The sequence below is a fragment of the Gossypium arboreum genome, chromosome 6 (genome assembly GCF_025698485.1).
Source record: "Gossypium arboreum isolate Shixiya-1 chromosome 6, ASM2569848v2, whole genome shotgun sequence".
Taxonomy (NCBI): Eukaryota; Viridiplantae; Streptophyta; class Magnoliopsida; order Malvales; family Malvaceae; genus Gossypium; species Gossypium arboreum.
Window position 1 is genome coordinate 133637365 of NC_069075.1, and position 20044 is coordinate 133657408.

The 20044-nt window shown below is 31.6% G+C and overlaps 2 protein-coding genes and 1 long non-coding RNA gene across 11 annotated transcripts; 2 read left to right on the forward strand and 1 right to left on the reverse strand.

The window, feature by feature from the left end:
• Positions 1 to 2969: 2969 nt before the first annotated feature.
• Positions 2970 to 4412, forward strand: LOC108482641 (vesicle-associated membrane protein 711-like). Of its 4 annotated transcripts, none has more exons than XM_017785767.2 (4): positions 2970 to 3483; positions 3570 to 3760; positions 3859 to 4040; positions 4179 to 4412. In XM_017785767.2, exons 1-4 carry the CDS (start codon positions 3258 to 3260, stop codon positions 4312 to 4314), a joined length of 735 nt encoding a protein of 244 aa, XP_017641256.1. In that variant the 5' UTR covers positions 2970 to 3257; the 3' UTR covers positions 4315 to 4412. The 4 variants fall into 4 exon arrangements, 3 of the variants coding, with proteins under 3 accessions (XP_017641256.1, XP_017641264.1, XP_017641273.1); XM_017785775.2 differs by having other exon boundaries at positions 3597 to 3760; XR_001870915.2 differs by having other exon boundaries at positions 2971 to 3483; positions 3859 to 4094; positions 4179 to 4364.
• A 2636-nt stretch (positions 4413 to 7048) lies between these two features.
• Positions 7049 to 8799, reverse strand: LOC128294000 (uncharacterized). Its single transcript, XR_008284167.1, has 2 exons — positions 8691 to 8799; positions 7049 to 7302 (listed from the first exon to the last, which is right to left on the reverse strand). It is a non-coding gene; the product is annotated as an uncharacterized LOC128294000 (long non-coding RNA).
• Positions 8800 to 11306: 2507 nt separating this feature from the next.
• Positions 11307 to 16028, forward strand: LOC108455712 (uncharacterized). Of its 6 annotated transcripts, XM_053029850.1 has the most exons (6): positions 11307 to 11888; positions 13172 to 13292; positions 13695 to 13754; positions 13861 to 14335; positions 14432 to 15019; positions 15116 to 15564. In XM_053029850.1, exons 1-6 carry the CDS (start codon positions 11758 to 11760, stop codon positions 15241 to 15243), a joined length of 1503 nt encoding a protein of 500 aa, XP_052885810.1. In that variant the 5' UTR covers positions 11307 to 11757; the 3' UTR covers positions 15244 to 15564. The 6 variants fall into 6 exon arrangements, 5 of the variants coding, with proteins under 5 accessions (XP_052885810.1, XP_017609762.2, XP_017609754.2 ...); XR_008284279.1 differs by adding an exon at positions 15602 to 16028 and having other exon boundaries at positions 13861 to 15337; XM_017754273.2 differs by having other exon boundaries at positions 13861 to 15019.
• The last annotated feature ends 4016 nt before the right edge of the window (positions 16029 to 20044 follow it).

The following is a 20044-nucleotide window of genomic DNA, read 5'->3' on the forward strand; positions in this document are numbered from 1 at the left end:
TCCCACTAAAAGTGCCCTAGTTTATGGCAATTGAACCATTCAACAGTGGATTTGTCAATTTTTTTCCTTCCACGTCTTCAACCTCGTCCTCGGCAGCCATCACGACCTCATCCTCAATTAGAAAATACCCTATAAGTCACTTTCAAGGCTTATTCCTCTTCTAGGCTAGTCATCTTTTACTCATACACTAGCAAACTGCTTTGTAATTCATCTATGGACAAGTTGCTAGTGTCTTGTGCCTCATCAATAGAATAGACCACATAATTGAATTTTGAAGTCATAGATCGCAATATTTTTTCCACTACTTCTTTATCACTTTTGTGTTCACCATTAGCATTCATCTTGTTCACAACCGTAAGTGTACCGGCGAAATAATCATTCACCATCCCTCTAGTCTTCATGTGGAGTGTCTCAAACTCCTTATTCAAAACATGTAATTGTGCTCGCTTAAGTCGAATTGGAACCTTGGTATTTTTTCTTTACAGTCCCATATGTCATTGGATATTTCCTTATTAAGAATTGTCTCAAGAATAGATCGATCCAAAGCTTGGAATAAATAATCCTTCGTCTTCAAGTCATTAAGTTTCTATTCGTCAATATGACGTTGTTATGCCTCAATAAGTGTCATTCCAGCATGTGCTAAAGTGCTAGAAAAAAATTAGTTGCTAAAATATTTAACAGAATATCTGCACAATTTATTCATGTGCTTGACCAAATATATATAGTTGAGCTTACAAAATAAAATATCCAAAAGATAGTAAACTAAATCCAAAACTATTTGCTGATTTCCAACAATTGCCGAACTAGAAACAAAGAAATATAACTCTAATAAAATCAGGTGACTTATTCAAAGCTAACAACCACCAGTATTCTAGCAATAGCTGGAGACTTATTCAAACATATCTAACAAGGTACATATTAGGGTTAACATGCAGTAAACTCTTCACAATTTCCAGGTACCTTTTTTGTTGTTGCTAAGTGAAGTGGTGATTACTTTCAGGAATCGACTTCTTTGGCTACCTCAAGCTTTTGAGTGAGAACTTCATCAACGAATTGTAGATGGCCAAGCATGGAAAGTAACGTGCAAAGGTGTTTCAGGGCAACTATCAGTGATTAGTCTATCAACAATCAATGCACCCTCTTCTCTTGAACCAAATTAAGTAACTAAATCTTATTGCCTTTTACCGTTGCAACATATAATACTTTCTCTCCATTTTTTAATTTTCTATTCACTAAATGGAAAAGATGATCCTAAAGAAACTTGAATTAATAATTGATAATATTAGTTTATATTTGAGATAGTTGATAGACATGTGAATTCTGTGCGCCTTACAATATAAGATTTACAAAAATATATATAGTTACTATTGAAGTTTCATTCTTTTAATCAAAAGTTATTATTATTTTAAAGTTTGAATATTACAAATGTAATACATTTACAAACCCCAATCAATTATAATATAAAATTAAATTAATATAAAATACATCAAATGCAAAATTCATACAAAATTCACACGTAATGAGACGAAGATCTACGCATTATAATTACACATGATAAGACTCAAATTTAAGTACTCAAAACCCAAAATCTTTACCTTAACCAATAAACAAAGCTTCATACACTAACCTTACTAAAATTGATTCCAAATAAACTTGATACAATAATTGATGCTATTGGTTTATATTTTGAGAAAAGTAAATAGGTATTTGAAGTTTGTATCTCACAATTAAGGTAGTCAGTACTATATTGGTGAATGTATCATTTTTTTTTCTAGAATTGGTACACACTGGTATTAGTCTATTTCGATGTACTATTTAAGATTTATCGATTTTTAAAAAATTAACACATGCATATAAAAGTATTTACAAATATCAAATAAATGATACTGAATAAATTTTAAATATGAAATATCCATAAATTATATAAAATACTCATTAATAAACTCTACAAATTCAAATTTATCATTCAATAAATTCAAAATTAACAAGGAAAAAAGCCAAAGGGTGACAGAATTTTTAACAAAAGAAAATGAAAGATGAGTGAGTATTTTTTCTTTGATAATCGCGCCAGTGAATTTTTTATTATATTTTAATTTTTATATTTTAAATGTGAGAGTGTATTTTAAAAATTTAAAATATTAAACTTTATTTTTAGTGTAATATATTTTTTATTGTTCAATACATTCCAATTAAGTCATTAACATAACAATAAATAGTTAAAAAATTATATTTATTAATATTATTTATGCACCGATCAAAGCACTATATTTCAACTAATGCAACTAGAATTGACTGAAATAAGTTGGTGCAATCGATATGAATCAAAATTTTCATCAATATAGAAAAAAACATATTATTTATTCCGTGTTAACATTAAAACGATGCAACCAACCGATACTACTGAAACTGATGTAAAACCAACCACTAAACATATTATTTTTTAAAGCAAGTACCAAGATCAAATAATGATGATGTGAATGGCCTAATATATATATATATATATATATATATATATATATATATAGCAAAAATTTAGTAAAATTCGGTGATCATTCTTGACTTATTAACAATAATTCATTTTCATCCATGCCCTTTGAGATTTATATTTATCAACTAATGTTTCATTTTCATTTATTCCCCCCATGATTTGTATACCCAAATACACCTCAATGATACCAATGGACACCTACAATATGAGATGAAGACAAAAGAGACCACCTAAATTAGCAAAACAGAACATGGATTCACCACCACAGCCTTCATCCTAAAAATTGCATGGTTGTCTGAGACCACATCAAGCCGGACCAAACAACCCATAAAGATAATTAAATGTTATTAACTTAAAAAATTATAATATAAAATAGAGAAACTGTGTATTATATCAATTAAATTACGGGGAAAATATTAATGTTATGTTTAATTTTCCTTAAATTTTCACTTTTGATTAATGATAAGAACTAAAATGTTAAATGAGTGAATTAATGATAAGAAGGCGTGTTACAGCTGGTTTTGCACCCTTTCTCTTCTGTTCATAATTCCTCTAACTTCAAACCATGTCCCTTGTAAGTAAGTGAGTGCACATGTCGTTTTCTCCGCCAAACTCGGACAACATTATTTTTCGAATTCAAATTTCAAGCGCTTTACCCTTTTTTTTTTCCGCACTGTTTTAATAAAAATCCTCCTCAACTTCCCCAACTCCAACTCCATTACTTCAGATCTGAATTCCCAAATATATTTGCACAATCCAGAGCAGAGTAATGGGGATATTGTACGGGATGGTAGCAAGGGGGCAGGTGGTGTTGGCCGAGTTCAGCGCAACTCAGACTAATGCCATTGCCAGCGTTGTAGCCAGGCTGATACTGGAGAAGATGAAAGAAGTGAAGAATAATAGTATTTCATCGTTTTCACATCATCCTTATATTTTTCATGTCAAGGGAACCGATGGTCTCACCGTTCTTTGCATGGCCGATGATGCCTCCGGAAGTAAGTCTATAGCTTACAAAATTCTTACCTATTTCTCCGTTTATTGTCCTTTACATACAAATTAAGGTTTTTGATAATATCTGTAGGGATAATCCCTTTCGCTTTCCTTGAAGATATCCATAAAAAATTTGTAAAGACATTTGGTCGTGCTGTTCATTCGGCTTCAGCTTATGCTATGAATGATGAATTCTCCAGGGTTCTATGTCAACAAATAGATCATTTCTCAAGAAACCCAAATGTTGATAGATTAAACCGTTTAAAAGGGGAGATGAACCAGGTTCATTTTCAAATTTATTTGTGTTCATTTGGTTGATACTTGAAGTTTCAGGATTCAAGATTGATAAATTCCAATTTCATAAATTTGTACATATATAGGTACAGAGTGTATTGATTGACAATATTGAGAAAGCCTTGGAGAGAGGCGACCGCTTGGCGCTTCTTGTTGAAAAGGCTATAACAATGCAGCAGCCTATGCAGGGGAATAATAGTACAGTTGCGCTCAAAAGGAAAGCTCGTAGTTACAGAAATGCTATGTGGTGGAGAGATTGTAAGTTCACGTAAGTATGCTAAAAATATTCTATTCTGAAACGAAACGTGAAAGATTACTGGAGGTGGGTGGTGGATTGATTCCGTTTCAGTTCATGTAATTTCAAGAATGAGCTGTTGATGACGATGATGATGATGTTGTCTTGCAGGGCGACATTGATGCTGTTGTTTTTGCTGACCATCGTTTATGTTTCGCTAGCATTTGTTTGTAATGGCCTCTTTTTATCGTCCTGCTTCAATCATATGACAATGGCTTCCGTTGTTCCTCACATGTTTTATGAGTAGCTGTTAGCTGTAATCCCTAAATGCCTGTAATGATACAATTCGTTTAGAAATGTACGCATAAGCTGCAATTCAAAGAATATTACAAGAAGATATAAAAAGAGTGTCCTTTACATTTATGTCATTTGAGTTGAAAAAAAAGAGTATACACAACTTTTCCATTCATTAGCCCTGCCTTTAAGGCTTAAGCTTGGATTTTATAACCAAAGCTAGTTGAAGTTGTAATTTTTGCTAACTTGCCTTCTGGAATGAGCGAGTAAATTGCAGGGACTAAGCTCTAGCACTGGCATTTGTCAATCTTATCACTAATTTTCGAATATAATTAATGATCTTATTATCAGTCGAATTGTATTGCCAAACTACACTAGGAGGATTGACTTCCCCCTGGTATGCCATGGCAGCTAGCAGGGAAGCCACTAACATTAGGGTGTCGCATTTTCTTTCTAGCCAATCAGCATTGCTTTTAACCAACCTCTTGCCATCATTTCTTTTCTTAGGTTTCGGCATTGAATTTGATTGATCACATGTGGATAATAAGATCTTGGTCCTTATTGCCTTGAGTTGACCATTTGACAAAGGCCTATCTTTGGCATGTGTAGCTCCCATCCTTCCAAATAACTCCACAATCTCCTCCTTCACATCTCTTTGGATTTGTTATAAAAGATAAAGTGCTGTAAAGCCATCTTCCTTCTCACAACTCACGTCCACAGTTGAGCTAGAAATTAGAAAGTTTATGGCCTGCATATATGTTTTTATCAATATCATTTCCATTAATTTAGTACTTTTAAGATTCAATCTTCAACAATGAAAAAAGATTCCTGAGCTATAGTGTAGAACTGCACGAGGATCTAAACACACCTCTATTTGCTTAGCAGCTATTGCGATATGTAAGATGTTGTTACGGTCATAGTTCTGACAATTTACAAACTTATGATTTGAGATTTTTCCACCAAAAACTTCATTGTCTCCTACAGGTTACACCTTGCGCATCGGCAACCGTGCTGCCCAGGGTCTGGCATGAATAAACTCTTTCATGGCTACAATGTGAAGAGGGTTCGTGCTGACTAGGGTCTGGCTTGAATCAACTCTTTCATGGCTGCAATGTGAGGAGGGTTTCTTCCATCTAGGTCACAAACAAGGCACATATCAGGGTTGACTTCCAGTAACTTTTTCACAATTTCTAAGTATCCTTTCGCTGCTGCTATGTGAAGCGGTGATGACTTTCAAGAATCGAGTTCTTTAGCTTTTCAGTGAGAACTTCATCAACGAAGTAGAAATGACCAAGCATGACAGCTACTTGCAAAGGTGTTCCAGGGTAACAACTCGAGATGAATCTGTTGAGAAGCAATGCATCCTCCAGTAGCAAATTGAGCAACGAAACCTTATTGCCTTGAACAGCTTCATCATAAAGCTTTCTCCCCATTTTGTAATTTGCTATTCACAAAGACGAAGAGATGGTTCCAAAGAATCTTGACTCAATAATTGATGATATTCTTTCTATTTGACAAAAGTCAACAGATATTTGAAGTTCGTGCTTCAGAATACAAGATATAAGAAAATAATAGATTTTTAAGTTTATAGACATGATTTTTAAGAAAAACACTAAAATGACTTGTTTGAATAATAGTCGACTTGTCATTGGCTGGCGGGACTCGTCCTTTAAATTCTTTTTCAATTTCTTTCCGTATATTTGTAATACACTTACTCGTTTCTGTCACTGAAATCAGGTTACAAGATCCTACAGTAAATGATAGGATTACAACATTCAATTTAATTCAAGTATTTATTAAAATAATCTTAAATCATCATTCTTTCAGACAAAACATATTTTGCATACAATTTCGGACTTAAATTGAGTTTCGAAATCTCTAAAATCAATTCAAAAACAAATAGGAACTAATATAAAGCTTTACACAAAATAGAGGTAAAAATACAAAACAGGGTCAGGCTGAGGCCGTGTAATGCTAATTCACATGGCCGTGTAGTTAAACTATGTAACTTATTGAGATCGTGTATTATTGTGTCACACGGCCACGTATCCAGGCCGTGTAACTCACTGAAGCCATGTGGGTCAATGTGTAAAAATCCAACAAAAGCCATACGGTTGTGTGTCTATGCCGTGTAAATAACTGTGACCGTATGACAACCTGACTTACCAAATTTACAATACTCACACAGATGTATGGCTAGCTTGTGTGACAATCGAGAACCATGTGACCTAAATGCAACCTATTTCCCACAGAACATGATCGTGTCACACTCTCGTGTGTGATACATAACCATGTGACTAACCGTGTGCGCCACAATATACCATTTTAGGTAATTGCATCGAGCCAAACATTTAAGTAACTTCTAAATACCTATTGACAACATGAAACCTTACTCAAAACACTTCAAAATCATGTCAAAACATGTCACATAACATCCTATTAATACCTAGCCAATATGTCACATTGGCACAATCACAAACAAGTTAACCACATTACTAAAACATCCAACTAAATTGATACCAAGATGCTCTATTTATATTATTCAATCATGCTTATAAACTTACAATACAATTGTACATCCCTATCCCATTAAACCCCATTAAACATGCCAATGCTCACCCTTAATCATGTCAAAATTCACCTTTTAACACTTATCAATCATGACCAAATAGGTCTCAGACCAAACAAATATTATTTATCATACATGCCTTAACCATTCATTCAATCATCACTTATGACCAAACTCATTCTTGATTCCAAAACCAATAATACATAAACTAAACATACATATATTCCATTTATTCCATCAAACATACCGTATGACCTTTAAAAGCAACATTATATATAAGCTATTATAATCACATTACAACATTAACCTTTAAGATCAATCACATAATTCCAAAACAACCTAAATAAAAACAATATCAAGATCTATCTAGACTGAAGCTTGATAGTGTGAGTCTTGAAGATGATTCGACAACCTTATTTCGCAAAATGTCAACTACAAAAAACAAGAAATGAAACAGAGTAGACTTTTAATATCTTAATAAGTTCATGTGATTAAAATTTACTTTTAACTTACTTTAACTCACATGTATACAATAAATTAAATAATAGGATACTAAAACCTAACATATTAATTCACAAGAAAGCATATGAGTTCCTCCTATACAATTTCACTAAGTAATTCAATATCATTCATGTCATTCAAACTATTTCGATCATAAAACATCATCAAATATCAAAACATTATTACTCCATTTATTTACAGATTTGGATAGCCCGATGAACAATCAAAAAAACATCTCGAATACTCGGATAACTACACCACACCACGGAGTATCGTAGTGCTAAAAGGGGTACCGAAGTGCAAACATGAACACTGAAGTGTAAACAGGGGCACCAGAGTGCAATTAAGGACACCGAAATGTAAACAAGTGCACCGAAGTGCAAAAATATAGACACTAAAATTGCAAACCTGTACAAGCGCGCATTCTAACTGTATTGCCATGCCAATCGTGTTCTAATCGTTTACTATGTTCAAACGGGCATTTATATAGGATTCATAACATTTATAATACAAGGGCACTTCCATATTTTCAATAGACATGTCATAATCAAATCACGTTCATTCAGTGTCCATATGAATCTTGCTTCACAAGTATTCAAGACTTTCAATTTGATTCTTTCTCACGTTAGTATTAAATTATAACATTTTAAAGTTTCCATCCAACAATGTATACAAATATTTATATGTATAATCACAACTCAATCATAAGCAACACCAATAAATACATTTTTATGCTCTATAAACTTACCTAATACAACCAGCTAGTGTATTTGATCGTAGGAGTTATTCTGTAATTTTTCTTTTTCCCAATTTTTCTCCGTATGGTTTAATGCTTAATCTATATAATAATTAAGTTTAATTTATCAATTTCAAATATCTTATATCACTAAATTACATGCATAGGACATATTATTTTCATTTTACAAAATTTTCTTGAACTTTTACATTTTGTTCAATTTAATCCCTAAAACCAAAACTATTATAACTTTCACATTTAAGGCCTGTTTTATGATCCGTTTTCAAATACACCCTTCTATAGCCTTCTGCTACTCATATTTAAGAAAAATTCATGATAGTTTCATCAACTTTTTGTTTTAGTCCCCAAATACAAAATTAACAAAAATCACTTTACAAAATAATCTTTAAACATTTCTAAGCTTACAAATTTACCATTTACTATCAAGAATATCTAGAAATCATTAATCGTAGTTTTTAAAACCTTTAACAATTTTACGAAATAATCCCTGAATTAGCTAGATTAAGCTACAATGATCTCAAATATATAAAAAATTATCAAAAACAGACTTAAAAGGACTTACATACAAGAGGGCCGAAAGCTTCTAAGTAAAAACAATGGTTTCTTCTTTGTTTTGTTTTTTTCAGTATTCGGTGGAGACAATTGAATGAGAAGAAGATGACCAAGCTTATGTTTTACTATTATTATTATTTAACATTAAAACAACATAAAAAAATATAGCAAAATATGCATCCACCGTCCCACTAATATAGAATATATGGTATTATTTCTATTTTACACCTTAATCATTTACTAACTAAGCACTTTAGCTATTAAAACTATTAGTGATTAACATTTACATCTTTTACGATTTAATACTTATACATTAATTAACTATTCAATTACTAAAATCACTGAATCAGAACTTAATATAGCTCTATAATAAAGTTGTAAATATAATAAAATAATATTCTTGACTCGATTATTGAATACGAGATTTGAAACCACCATTTCTAGTATCACTAAAAAATAGGTTGTTACAATATTAAGTTATTATTATTTAAATTTAGGTGACTATTGATAAATATTTAAAAGAGAATGTACGAGAATCCACTAGCTTATTCTTTTTATAGAAATCTTTATAATTATATATACTAAAAGCCCTATAACATGCATATGCGTATCAAAATCACAAATTTAAAAATAGATAAATGTTTAAAAATAACAAACAATTATCAATGATGAAAGTAATAGAGTGTGCATAATAAAATTAAAATTAATAAGTAAATTAAAATAATGCATAAAGATAAATTTAGCCCTAACGTTCACTCGTTTTGTCATTTTGCTCTTTTTTTTTTACCCTCAACCTTTAAAATTTAGTTAAATTGATTGCTTTTTGACAAAAAAATTGACTAAACTATAAAACTTTTAATGACATTTATATGGCCACTAACGTGACAATCCACATATAATTCATAATAATTAAAAATTAATAAAAAATATTTTAAAAATCAAAAAAAAATTTAAAAAAAGTTTATAAAAACTTGTGGAAAATTTATTCATGTTAGCAATGAAGTATACGTAAAATGTCACATAAGCTGCCACGTCAATGCCAAATCAATTCGATCCTCAAACACATATAATTAAATATAATTATAATTATATTTAAGCACATATGATTAAATCTTGATAAACTTATTTGTAAATTAATGACTTTGATAAACCTAAAAACCCAGTAAATTTGAGATTTTTATAAACTTCATTCATAATCATGCTAACGGTATTCTCAACAAAGGAACTCAAATTTTCCTATATAGCCTAACCAATAATTAACAAATAAAAAACAAAAAAAACTTCCTTTAAACCTTTTTCAAATCATCATCTTTTGCATTCTTGTCAATTTGAAGAATAGTATAACAATATGCACTCATCTCATCTCTAAGCGTAAAATTTATCTTCATCTAATTTGTTTGCAATTTATTTAGAGTAAGATGTGAATTTTTGTGCTTTCAATTTTCTAACTTGAATTTTAGATTTATTTTTATTTTTAATATTTTTAATTTTTAGAGATATATTTTTATAATTTTATATTTTAAAAATTATATTATTTTATATAATTTCTTTTAAATTTTTAAATATTTTAAAAATAGATTATGACATCATCGATTGCCACGTGTCACAACTTAAGAGTGTCAAGTGTCCTATATTTAACACCGTTATAAACAAACTACCAAAACCCTTGATGGAAAGAAAATTCGAGTTCCAACTTGGGACCAAAAAAATCATAAGTACCAACTTGGGAGAAGGTGTCAAGTTCGAGGGCTAAATTCATATTAGTGCCTTATAATAGTAATTAAATATAAACGCATATGATATTATTTATATTTAATTATATGTGTTTGAGGATCAAATTGATAGAATGTGTAAGTATTGAAGACTAAATGTGTTGTTATACCAATTAGAAAAAAGAGTGACCAAAATAGAAATGACCTGAAATGTTAGTGACTAAATTGTAAAATTTTATAATTAGGTGGCTTAAATAGAAACACGCTAATAGTTGGTTGACTAATTCTATAGTTTACCCTAGAAATGGGTATTCATTTGTTTATAATTTTTTTTATAATTTTCCTAAAATGTTAGTGACTAAATTGTAAAATTTTATAATTAGGTGGCTTAAATAGAAACATGCTAATAGTTGGTTGGCTAATTCTATAGTTTACCCTAGAAATGGGTATTCATTTATTTATAATTTTTTTATAATTTTCCTAAAATGTTAGTGACTAAATTGTAAAATTTTATAATTAGGTGGCGTATGCATTTGTATAGTTTTTTTATAATTTTTCATGTAATTTTATAAAATATTGTATTTTTAAAATGAATATTTATATATATATTTAAAATTTTTAAGGTTATAATTTTAAATTTTGAATTTTGAATTTTATAATCAAGATTACATTGACAAATGTGTGAAGTTAATGGTTAAATTTGTTGAATTTTTAAAAGTAGGATCAAATTGATAGAATCTGTAAATTTTGAAGCACTAAATTTATTATTTATTCCAATAAAAAATGCATTTGTTAATGATTTAACTCAGGGTAACTGAAATAAAAGTTTTTGGATCTGAGTGACAAAAACAGAAACAAGTTAATAATTGGGTGATTATTTGTGAGTTTTCCCAATATAATAATGTATGATACGTGTTTGCGTTACGTTACTGCGCTTAGACATTTGGTGAGCATGGCGGTAACCTTAACATTCCTTTTTCAAACCCTAATCTTTAGGGATAAAAAATCATTGATCAAATCCAATTCAAACCACACTAAGCGCATTGTTCAACTTCACATGTTCCTCAGTTCCTTTTTTATTGAAAAATTGAACCATCCTCTTTCATTTTCTCGGTCATTTGTTTGGATAAAATCCGTTTCTTTCTCTTGTTTAAATTTGTTGTCACTGAACAGAAACAGTGTGTGAATATTGGAAATCTGGGAATCACTCCAAATTATGGATTAGGGGGTAAATCGGCTCAACGGGCTTCGAGAAGTATGGAAAATCAAGTGCAATTGCAGTCATAAGTTCCCGGTTTGAAACCAACCAGTCAGTCTACTTGAATTTTGTTTTCGACAGTAGATGTTATCTTCGTAGCAGTAGAAATGGGGGAAAAGGAAGGATCTGGTTCTGGGAATTTGAAGTTGTCTCGGCCTACAGTTGCTGAGAAATTCTGGGATGGCTCCCTTAAGCTTAATTCTTCTGTAACTGTGTCGGTCGTTGCCTTCTTCAAAAGGTTATTCAGCTATTTCTTTTTTATACTTGTCATTTTTCTCTTCCGAGAACAATTCTGTTTTAGTATCAGAGATATTCAGTCCGTTTGTTCATGATTTTTCATTCAATGAAGATGAAATTATATGGGTTTTGTTTTGCATGTAATTGCTCTTAAATAGTTAAAAGTTCTGGTTCAAGAATTATTTGGAAAAGATAATTTGAGTTTTATATTTGCAAAGCCATCAACTAAAAACTTTTATCATATTTTATTAGGGTGTAAGAAATCAAATATGTCACTGATAGAACAAGTCAGCTCAAGAAAAATGGCAACTTGGGACTAAATAATTGGTGTATCACCTGCTGATTTCTCTTTGTATAAAATGGCTTATAGTACAGTAGTCAAAGAGAACTTTGTTTCAAGAATTTCTGATTGACTACCTAAAGTAAAAACGGAACAACAATTAATCAAATTAATAAGAGATATGTTGATGCTTGCAATGCTAAATTTGGACAGGGGAATGAGACCATTTAACAATTTCAGTAGAATTTTCATTGGCAATCTCACATCATTACTGCTCACCTAGATATGGACATGAAACTGAAATGGATATTGGTCCAATAACCAACATAGACCTTTTTTTAAAGGCGGCAATAGACGATCATCAACTCTATTCAGTGCATATTGAAAACTTGAATGAGCAAATTAACTGACATACATTAAATTAAGTGACCCAGGAATTGTGGTCTAAACCTTGGCATGTGTGACTGATCAACGCCTCCCCATCTCCTGCAGCTACCTTCTGTAAAGAGAGAGTTAGCTGATAGTCCTTGTGGGAGCCTTGTTCCTAGCCATTCTGATTGACTGTACTTATTCCTATACCTTCTGGCTTTCTGCAATGCTGGGAATTTTTTAGTTTCTTCATATTAGTAACCTTATATTCCTCAATTCTTTCATACATCATGTAGCTTTTGCATATCTATAATCCCAAGTCTTTCAAAGTTTACAGTTTATTTTTGTTGCATTGACAGTTTTACCGTGATGCCTATAGTTAGTAAATTCAAATACGCGATTCTTTTTTCTTTTCCTTTTTTGACTATTTCAGGTGTAATATTCGCTTCCAAATTTAATGTGGTGTCCTAGTCGGGCACCTGGTTTACAGTCTCTTGGCATAGTAAGATTGTTGTTTCACTTAATACATCATTCACTGTTTTGGTATGATAAATTTCTGACTAGGTTCATGACATAAAGATTTGAGTAGTAAATCTTCCCCAGGTAACCTTATCTATGATGATTTTGTTGTGTAGTGGTGAGAAGATGCCTGATATCAAGTGGTCTGAACTTGTAGAAGTCAAAGGAAAAGTTAGATTAGAGGCTTTTGAGAAATATATTCAGGAGCTTGCTCGCTCACGCAATAGAGGGTTGATGGTAAGATATGGTTTCATGAGTTACTGTCATCAATTCGTATTATGTAGTGTGTGATTTACCTTGCCTTACATAACCAAGGTTTGAATTTGGTTAACAAGTAAATACTTGAGTTCCTTAGGAGAAAGAGATATTAATGACTGGAGGTAGCCCCTACAGATTCTTCTTTGAATGTTTATAATCTCAGGTCTCAACACTCAAGTATATAACTTTCTAATGAATAATGTGACCATGGTGATTTGGAAACAAATTCACTGGCCATTATCAATTCTTCTTGCATAAAAATGAAAACTGTAATGGTTTACATGCTACTTATTAGTCTTTTAGCTTAGAATTTGCACCCTGCTAATTAGAAATAGATTTTTCATTTCAAATTTTTGATGGATCAATGCACTTCATATTCAGGTAGTATCACTCTGCTGGAAAGAAGGGTCTTCTAGATCAGGACTGGTAGGTTTGAATGAGGTAGGTTGGTTGAAAAGGAACATGAAGATGGTCATATAGTGGCTGGGATGCATCTTGAGGATTTCTTATGTAAATTTTAATTCATACTTTCTTGTAATCTTAACAGATTGCCAAAGGGTACAAGAAAGGGGAAAGAGTGGGGTTTGCTCAACTCTCACCTGGTATTGATCTTTACATATGTCCTCGCAGTGATGCCATAATCACCATACTTGCAAAACATGGATTCTTCAAGGGCATGGCTGCTGTTGAAGACAAGAAAAATTCATTAATTGGTTGTGTTGTTTGGAGAAGAAACCATGGACTTTCAAGTTCTGTCACAAAGAAGCTTGAAAAAAAGCATTCTTCTTCGACAGAGCAGCCACTGAGTTCCCAATCTGATGAAAAGGTTTCTGCAAAGGACTTACCTTGCACTCAATCTGCTAAAGAATCGCCCCGAATAACATGCACAAGCATTGAGAGTGCTGTAATTAATAGAAATGAAGGTGACAATGTGGGGAGTAGTGACAGCCAACTGAAACTGCATACTTCTCCTGCCAGTGCTGATCTCCCGCTTAAGACTTCAGCATTGAGCCACTTATCAGGTATTTCACTAGGACTTCAAACATCATCCTATTCTGATTCTGTCCCTTCCTTAAGGCCCAAGGGGCAGTCTTCTCTAAATGAAATGCCTCATGTAGATACCTCAGGACCGGAGGAAACTAAATCTGTTTTGGGACATCAAAATCCTGTAATATCTCTGCCATCAGTTATTATAAAAGAGCTTCCTGCCATTGATGATGATGATCTTCCAGAATTTGATTTTGGGGCTGAGTGTGGCATATCTAGAACTCCAAGAAGCAAGGTTTTCGATACAGCAGTGTTTGACAAGAATGTTGTGGTTGAAGGATTAAAGAAAGTTGTTGCGTCAGTGCCATTGTCTTCACCAACTACACAGTCACTACCTGCTCAGTGTAAAAGGAGAGCAGAAGATATCCTTTCTCCTCAGTTTGCATTCAACAGTTGTCTCAACTTGCCTCCAGGAAATAAAGCTTCTAAACTTGCTCCAGTTCTACAAGCAAAACATACTGTCAAAAGCAGCTCAGTCTTCACACCTGTTATCACTAGTATGGTTGCACCACAAAAGAATATTTTCGATGATGATGATGATGACATGCCTGAATGGTGTCCGCCGAATGTAAAGCACACATTTCTTGAATCAGCAACGGTAGCAAGAACTTCTATCCATCCTACTTTATCAAACTCAAAGTTAGTATGTTCATTTCCAGGTCAGCCAAGTCTCACATTCTCTTCTTCAGCTTGTCAATTGCCTCCTCTCCAAAGATCCATTTATGCAAATCAGTCTCCAATGACTGCCTCTGCAGAACCACCACAACCAAGACAAACTGATAGATACCTACGAAGGGCTCCAAGTTCTTTGATGGGATCCAATTCCAGCCATCTTTTGAGGCCACCTATCCACCCTCCTCAATGGAAGGGCAAGGGGAGATGAAACCAGCAAACTGTTAAAATATGTGAGATAGTTAAAGCACTGTATAGAGCTTGCTCCAAAAGGGGATGGATGATGACTTCAAAGAAGCTATAAGGTAAAGAGTACTATGGATTTGGAAATAAACTATTTGGTTCATGGGGCTTCACTAAGCACAGTTTTCCAACTTCTGTTTGTCAGGTTTTCTCCATTAGATTTAAATGTGGTTTTTCAATATTTTTATCATAAATCTCTCTTCAGTTGAAGTAAAAACCTTCCTAATCTATGGTAGAACTGTCTAAGGTGACACTTTGACCCTTTATAAGATGCTGAAATTTACTTTAAGCTAATGCTTTTTTTTTTTTTCTAATATCTTTTTTAGGCCAGAAGAGTAGCAGCTATCAAGGGTTTAATTCTCCAAAATCATAAGCCTGTCTTATCTACTTGACTATTTAATTTTCTCGCATAAGCTTCTCTTTTCTTAAAGGTAAAGTCAAATATTCATTAATCGAAAGAGATGAGAAAACAAAGGAACGAATAGGAGTGAAGGACAACCATATTCAAGCTAATAGGCTTATCCTATACATTCGTTCATTGGTCACGTTATTAGAGCTATCTGACAATAAAATAGAGGTAAGACGATTAGGACAAAGCTCCCAAATGTGATGGTCTGCATAAAATAAAACCGCCCTAGTGGGAGTATGAGCTGCATTCGTGAGTCCAATGGAAGACCACATGTTAAAAGTGATCCTTTAAATGTAAACAATCCTAAATCGAAAGACCAAATCCTGAAAGATCCGAAGAAGAAACCAGAGCATTAATAATCTGACTCGAAGATACACTCAAACCTTTGAGCCAAGACAAAACTTCATCGAAATTACTAAGATGGGGCTCCAAACAAGAAATGAAGTGCCTTGACTAACACTAATCTGACTGACCATTTTTGTCTTGAACCACAACAGCATAACTCGTAACATTCTCCTTAAGGAATTGGGCAGCATCCACATTATACTTGAGCCAACCAGACTCGCGAGAGGCTTGATCCAAACAGAAGGACCAGTAGGACCGAAACCTGCGTAATCTGTTCGTACTACATAGCTCCATGTTGCTTGAGCGAACTGACACCAAATCCTGTATTTGCCTATATCTCGCGGAGTTGGGAATTAAAGTAATACCTTTCTCAAGAAGACGAGATTTGCAACGCATAAAATGTCTTAAACATATGCATATAAAGTCCTTGACTTTGGGAGGACTGACAAAGACCAAAGAAGGTACCAAGGACCATTGATAGCATTGTGAAGGACACAGGTTTGAAGCTTTAAGGCAAGCTAATTACTCCATTTAACATTGTAGGTACCATTGATAACATTGTGAAGAACAAGAAATTTTACATCGACCACTGCTACATGATTATTCTTTCGCATTACTATCAATCAAAATAGATAGGGATCAATTTCCATAAATTTGCTCTCATTTGTTCACTATAGAATAAATCTCTTTAAACTTTGGGTAAATTACACAAACGATCATTTAACTTCTATATACTTTTATCATATTATTCATTCGTTATTAATTTGTCATTACATACACTCATTATGATCATTCAACTTTAGTAAGTTTCCATTTTGGTCACTTATTTTATATTTTAATTTCCTTTAAGTTTTTTTAAGAATTAATTTTAGTTTTTTTTCAATAAAAGGAAACTTGAGTTTTACAAAGAAAAATTTAGGTTAGAAAAACCATTTTATCTATTTATTTCATTTATTTATTTTAGAATCAATTTCAGTTTTCTCAATAAAGAAAAGGAAATTTTGGGTTCTATAAGGAATTATTTTATAGGAAAAACTTGAGTTTTACAAGAAAAACTAATTTATCTTTCTCATTTCCTTTTTTAGAGTTAATTTTAGCTTTGAAAAAACCTAAGTTTTTATAGGGAAGAGCTGTGTTTTTACATAGAATTGAATTACAGATAAAAAACTTGAATTCTATCCTAGCAGTCTTAAAACTCAGTTTTAAAAAATAAAAATAAAAATATTTTTTTTAAAAATGAGTGGCCAAAAGAGAAATTACTAAAGTTGGGTACCTAAAATGAGCGTATGTAATGACAAACTAATGGCGGATGACTAAAATGATAAAATTATGAAATGATGGTTATTAAAATGATAAAATTATGAAACAAAAGTTACTAAAATGATAAAAGTATATAATAACAATAGCCATATTGCAAATTTTTATTTTCGTGACCAAAGTAAAAATTTGAAAATTAGGTGATTTACCTTTAAACTTTTCACCTAAATTAACAATTGGTTTGAGTGTTTAAAGTAAGGAGAAGATTCAAAATAATTTGCCTCACTGAAAATATTTATAAACTTTTGAAATACTTTATGTATTTTTTATTTTTTAAATCGAATTAAATTAGATAATTTATAAATGTTGAGGATTTTTTTAAATCATTACTAAATTGACACAATATATAAATGTCGAGGGTTAAATTTATTATTATATCAATTTTAAATTGCAATCTCATCTGTACAAAAATAGAATTATTTAAATAATTATTTTGTAATTTTCTATAGTTAAATAAAAAAATACAAAATACTTTACTCAATATATATATGTAAGGAAGTCAATTAAAAGGTCAAAAACAAATATAATTTATTATACAATATATTCAAAATTTTTATAATCAAGTAAAAATAATTTAAATACATAGCAAATTATGTTTAGGACAAAAAAATTAGCTTTAATATATATATGAGATTTTGAAATTGGTGTAAATTCATATTCGTGTACATCTTTCATTATTTACTTTACGTTTGAAATTTTTAAAAATAAAACAAAATTTCCTCTGATTTTTCAATATTAAGTCTTGTATTTTAAAATTTTAAATAAGTAAAATATTTAAGAATGTAAGTTTAACCCATGGCTTAATTTTTTTTCTAAAAGTAGTACCTAAATTATATTTTTCTTAAATTAGTACATCTGCTAGTTTAACCATTAATCAAACCGTTAAATTTATTTTTTTTTTATAAAAGGGCTTAACTTACAAATTGGTATCTAAAATATGCTATTTTTCCTATTTTGGTACAAACATTTTTTTGCCACAAGAAATACCTAAATTATTATTTTAATTCAATTGTTAGTCATACCGTTAAATTTATTTAAAAATGATAATCAATTAAAATTGTCATGTGTAAAAAAAAGAAGACAAAAAATCGTATTTTCTATATATTTTTTACTTAATCAAGGTTTTCAGAATTGGACTAATGATCAAATAGGTTATAACAATAGCTTTTGGTTTGACCAATTTGTTCTTTCTGATAAAATAAATTATTAAAAAATTTATAAAAATAAAAAATATATATTTAAAAATAGACAAAGTCTATTCAACAATCTTTTGTAGCTCAGATCATTCAGTTTGTATCAACTCGCAAGTTAATTGATTTCAACAACTATCTTTGGATAGACACCCGTTTCGCTTTCAGTCAAATCGACCCGACGGACCCATCCAGTTGTAAAAAAATTAATTTTGATTGATGAAAGAACTTTTTATTTTTTTATCTTGTTGGTTGAACAAGCAGATATAAAGTTTAAAAATATAATTAATTAGTAGCGTTTGAACCTCAAGAGGAAGGAGAATTTTAAATATTGCTAGCATTGTCAAACCCTATCAAGAAAAAGAAAGGAAAAATATAATTAAAAAAGTTTTATATGACGTAATTGTTTATTATTAGCTGGAATTTTTAAACCAATATAATATTTTAATATAAAATAGATAATGAAAGAATATTTTAAGTAGCATTTGTGATAAAAAATTAAATACACAATTAAATGAAGAGATATACGAAATTAAGTAAAAATAAAATTGTTAATACTATACCGATATACGCACTGTACTTCTAATTGAAATCAGTATGTATTAAATTTTAAATTTAAAGGATTTTCTTCACTGGGGGATAAATCAAATGGTCATGGAAACGGAAAATTCTAGCAATTGTACTTATCGTGAACCTTGCAATGGTGGGGATCGAAATGCTAAAAAAGTAAGGTTCAAGGAAGGGATTGATGGAGAAACCAGTAACATGGTCGTTAACTCTGGTCAGCAGCCAGTTTTGTCTTTTAAGGACAAACTTTTGGGGGGAAGAGTTGTCCCTCCTGATGAAAATCTTGAAGGAAACCTTGATAACAATAAGAGTGATTTTGAGCTAATGGATGGAGATATCAATACGTCCATGGTTAATGGGATTCCGGCAATCGCCTTCTCGAATTGAATCAAAGATCTACTCTTCAAGGAGATGGAGTTGACGATGATTCTCAAGCTATTAGGACGCAATATCGGATAAGACGTGTTGCATAATCGTATTCTTAATCTATGGAAGCCTACGAAAACTTTTCATTTAATGGATATTACTAATGGATATTTTTTGGTTAAATTTCAGGACATTGATGACTATAACAAAGTATTAGTATAGGGACCATGGATCATCTTCGGTTATTACCTCACGGTACAACCATGGACGAAATCATTCAATCCAGCACAACCTTACCATAGTGTGGTGATGGCCTGGATTCGATTGGCGGGGCTTCCGGGGTACCTATATAAAAGATAAATTATTGAGGTTATTGGAGGTTTAATAAAAAAAGTAGTCAAGTTAGACCTGCAAAACGACAACAGAACTAGAGGAAAGTTCGCCCGTTTGGCTGTTTTCATCAATCTTGATAAACCACTGATATCTCAGGTGTTGGTTGATGGCGCCATGCAAAGGGTTGAATACAAGGCCCTCCCGAAGGTGTGTTTCAGCTGCGGAAAATATGGGTATGTGAA

Bases quoted from the DNA above. Each gene is read 5' to 3' on its own strand.
- LOC108455712 (XM_017754252.2), top strand. From the start codon at position 11,758: ATGGGGGAAAAGGAAGGATCTGGTTCTGGGAATTTGAAGTTGTCTCGG. The intron at 13,293-13,694 runs GTAAGATATGGT...CTTCATATTCAG, and splicing joins CACGCAATAGAGGGTTGATG to GTAGTATCACTCTGCTGGAA. The intron at 13,755-13,860 runs GTAGGTTGGTTG...TAATCTTAACAG, and splicing joins GACTGGTAGGTTTGAATGAG to ATTGCCAAAGGGTACAAGAA.
- LOC108482641 (XM_017785767.2), top strand. From the start codon at position 3,258: ATGGGGATATTGTACGGGATGGTAGCAAGGGGGCAGGTGGTGTTGGCC. The intron at 3,484-3,569 runs GTAAGTCTATAG...TAATATCTGTAG, and splicing joins GGCCGATGATGCCTCCGGAA to GGATAATCCCTTTCGCTTTC. The intron at 4,041-4,178 runs GTAAGTATGCTA...GTTGTCTTGCAG, and splicing joins TGGAGAGATTGTAAGTTCAC to GGCGACATTGATGCTGTTGT.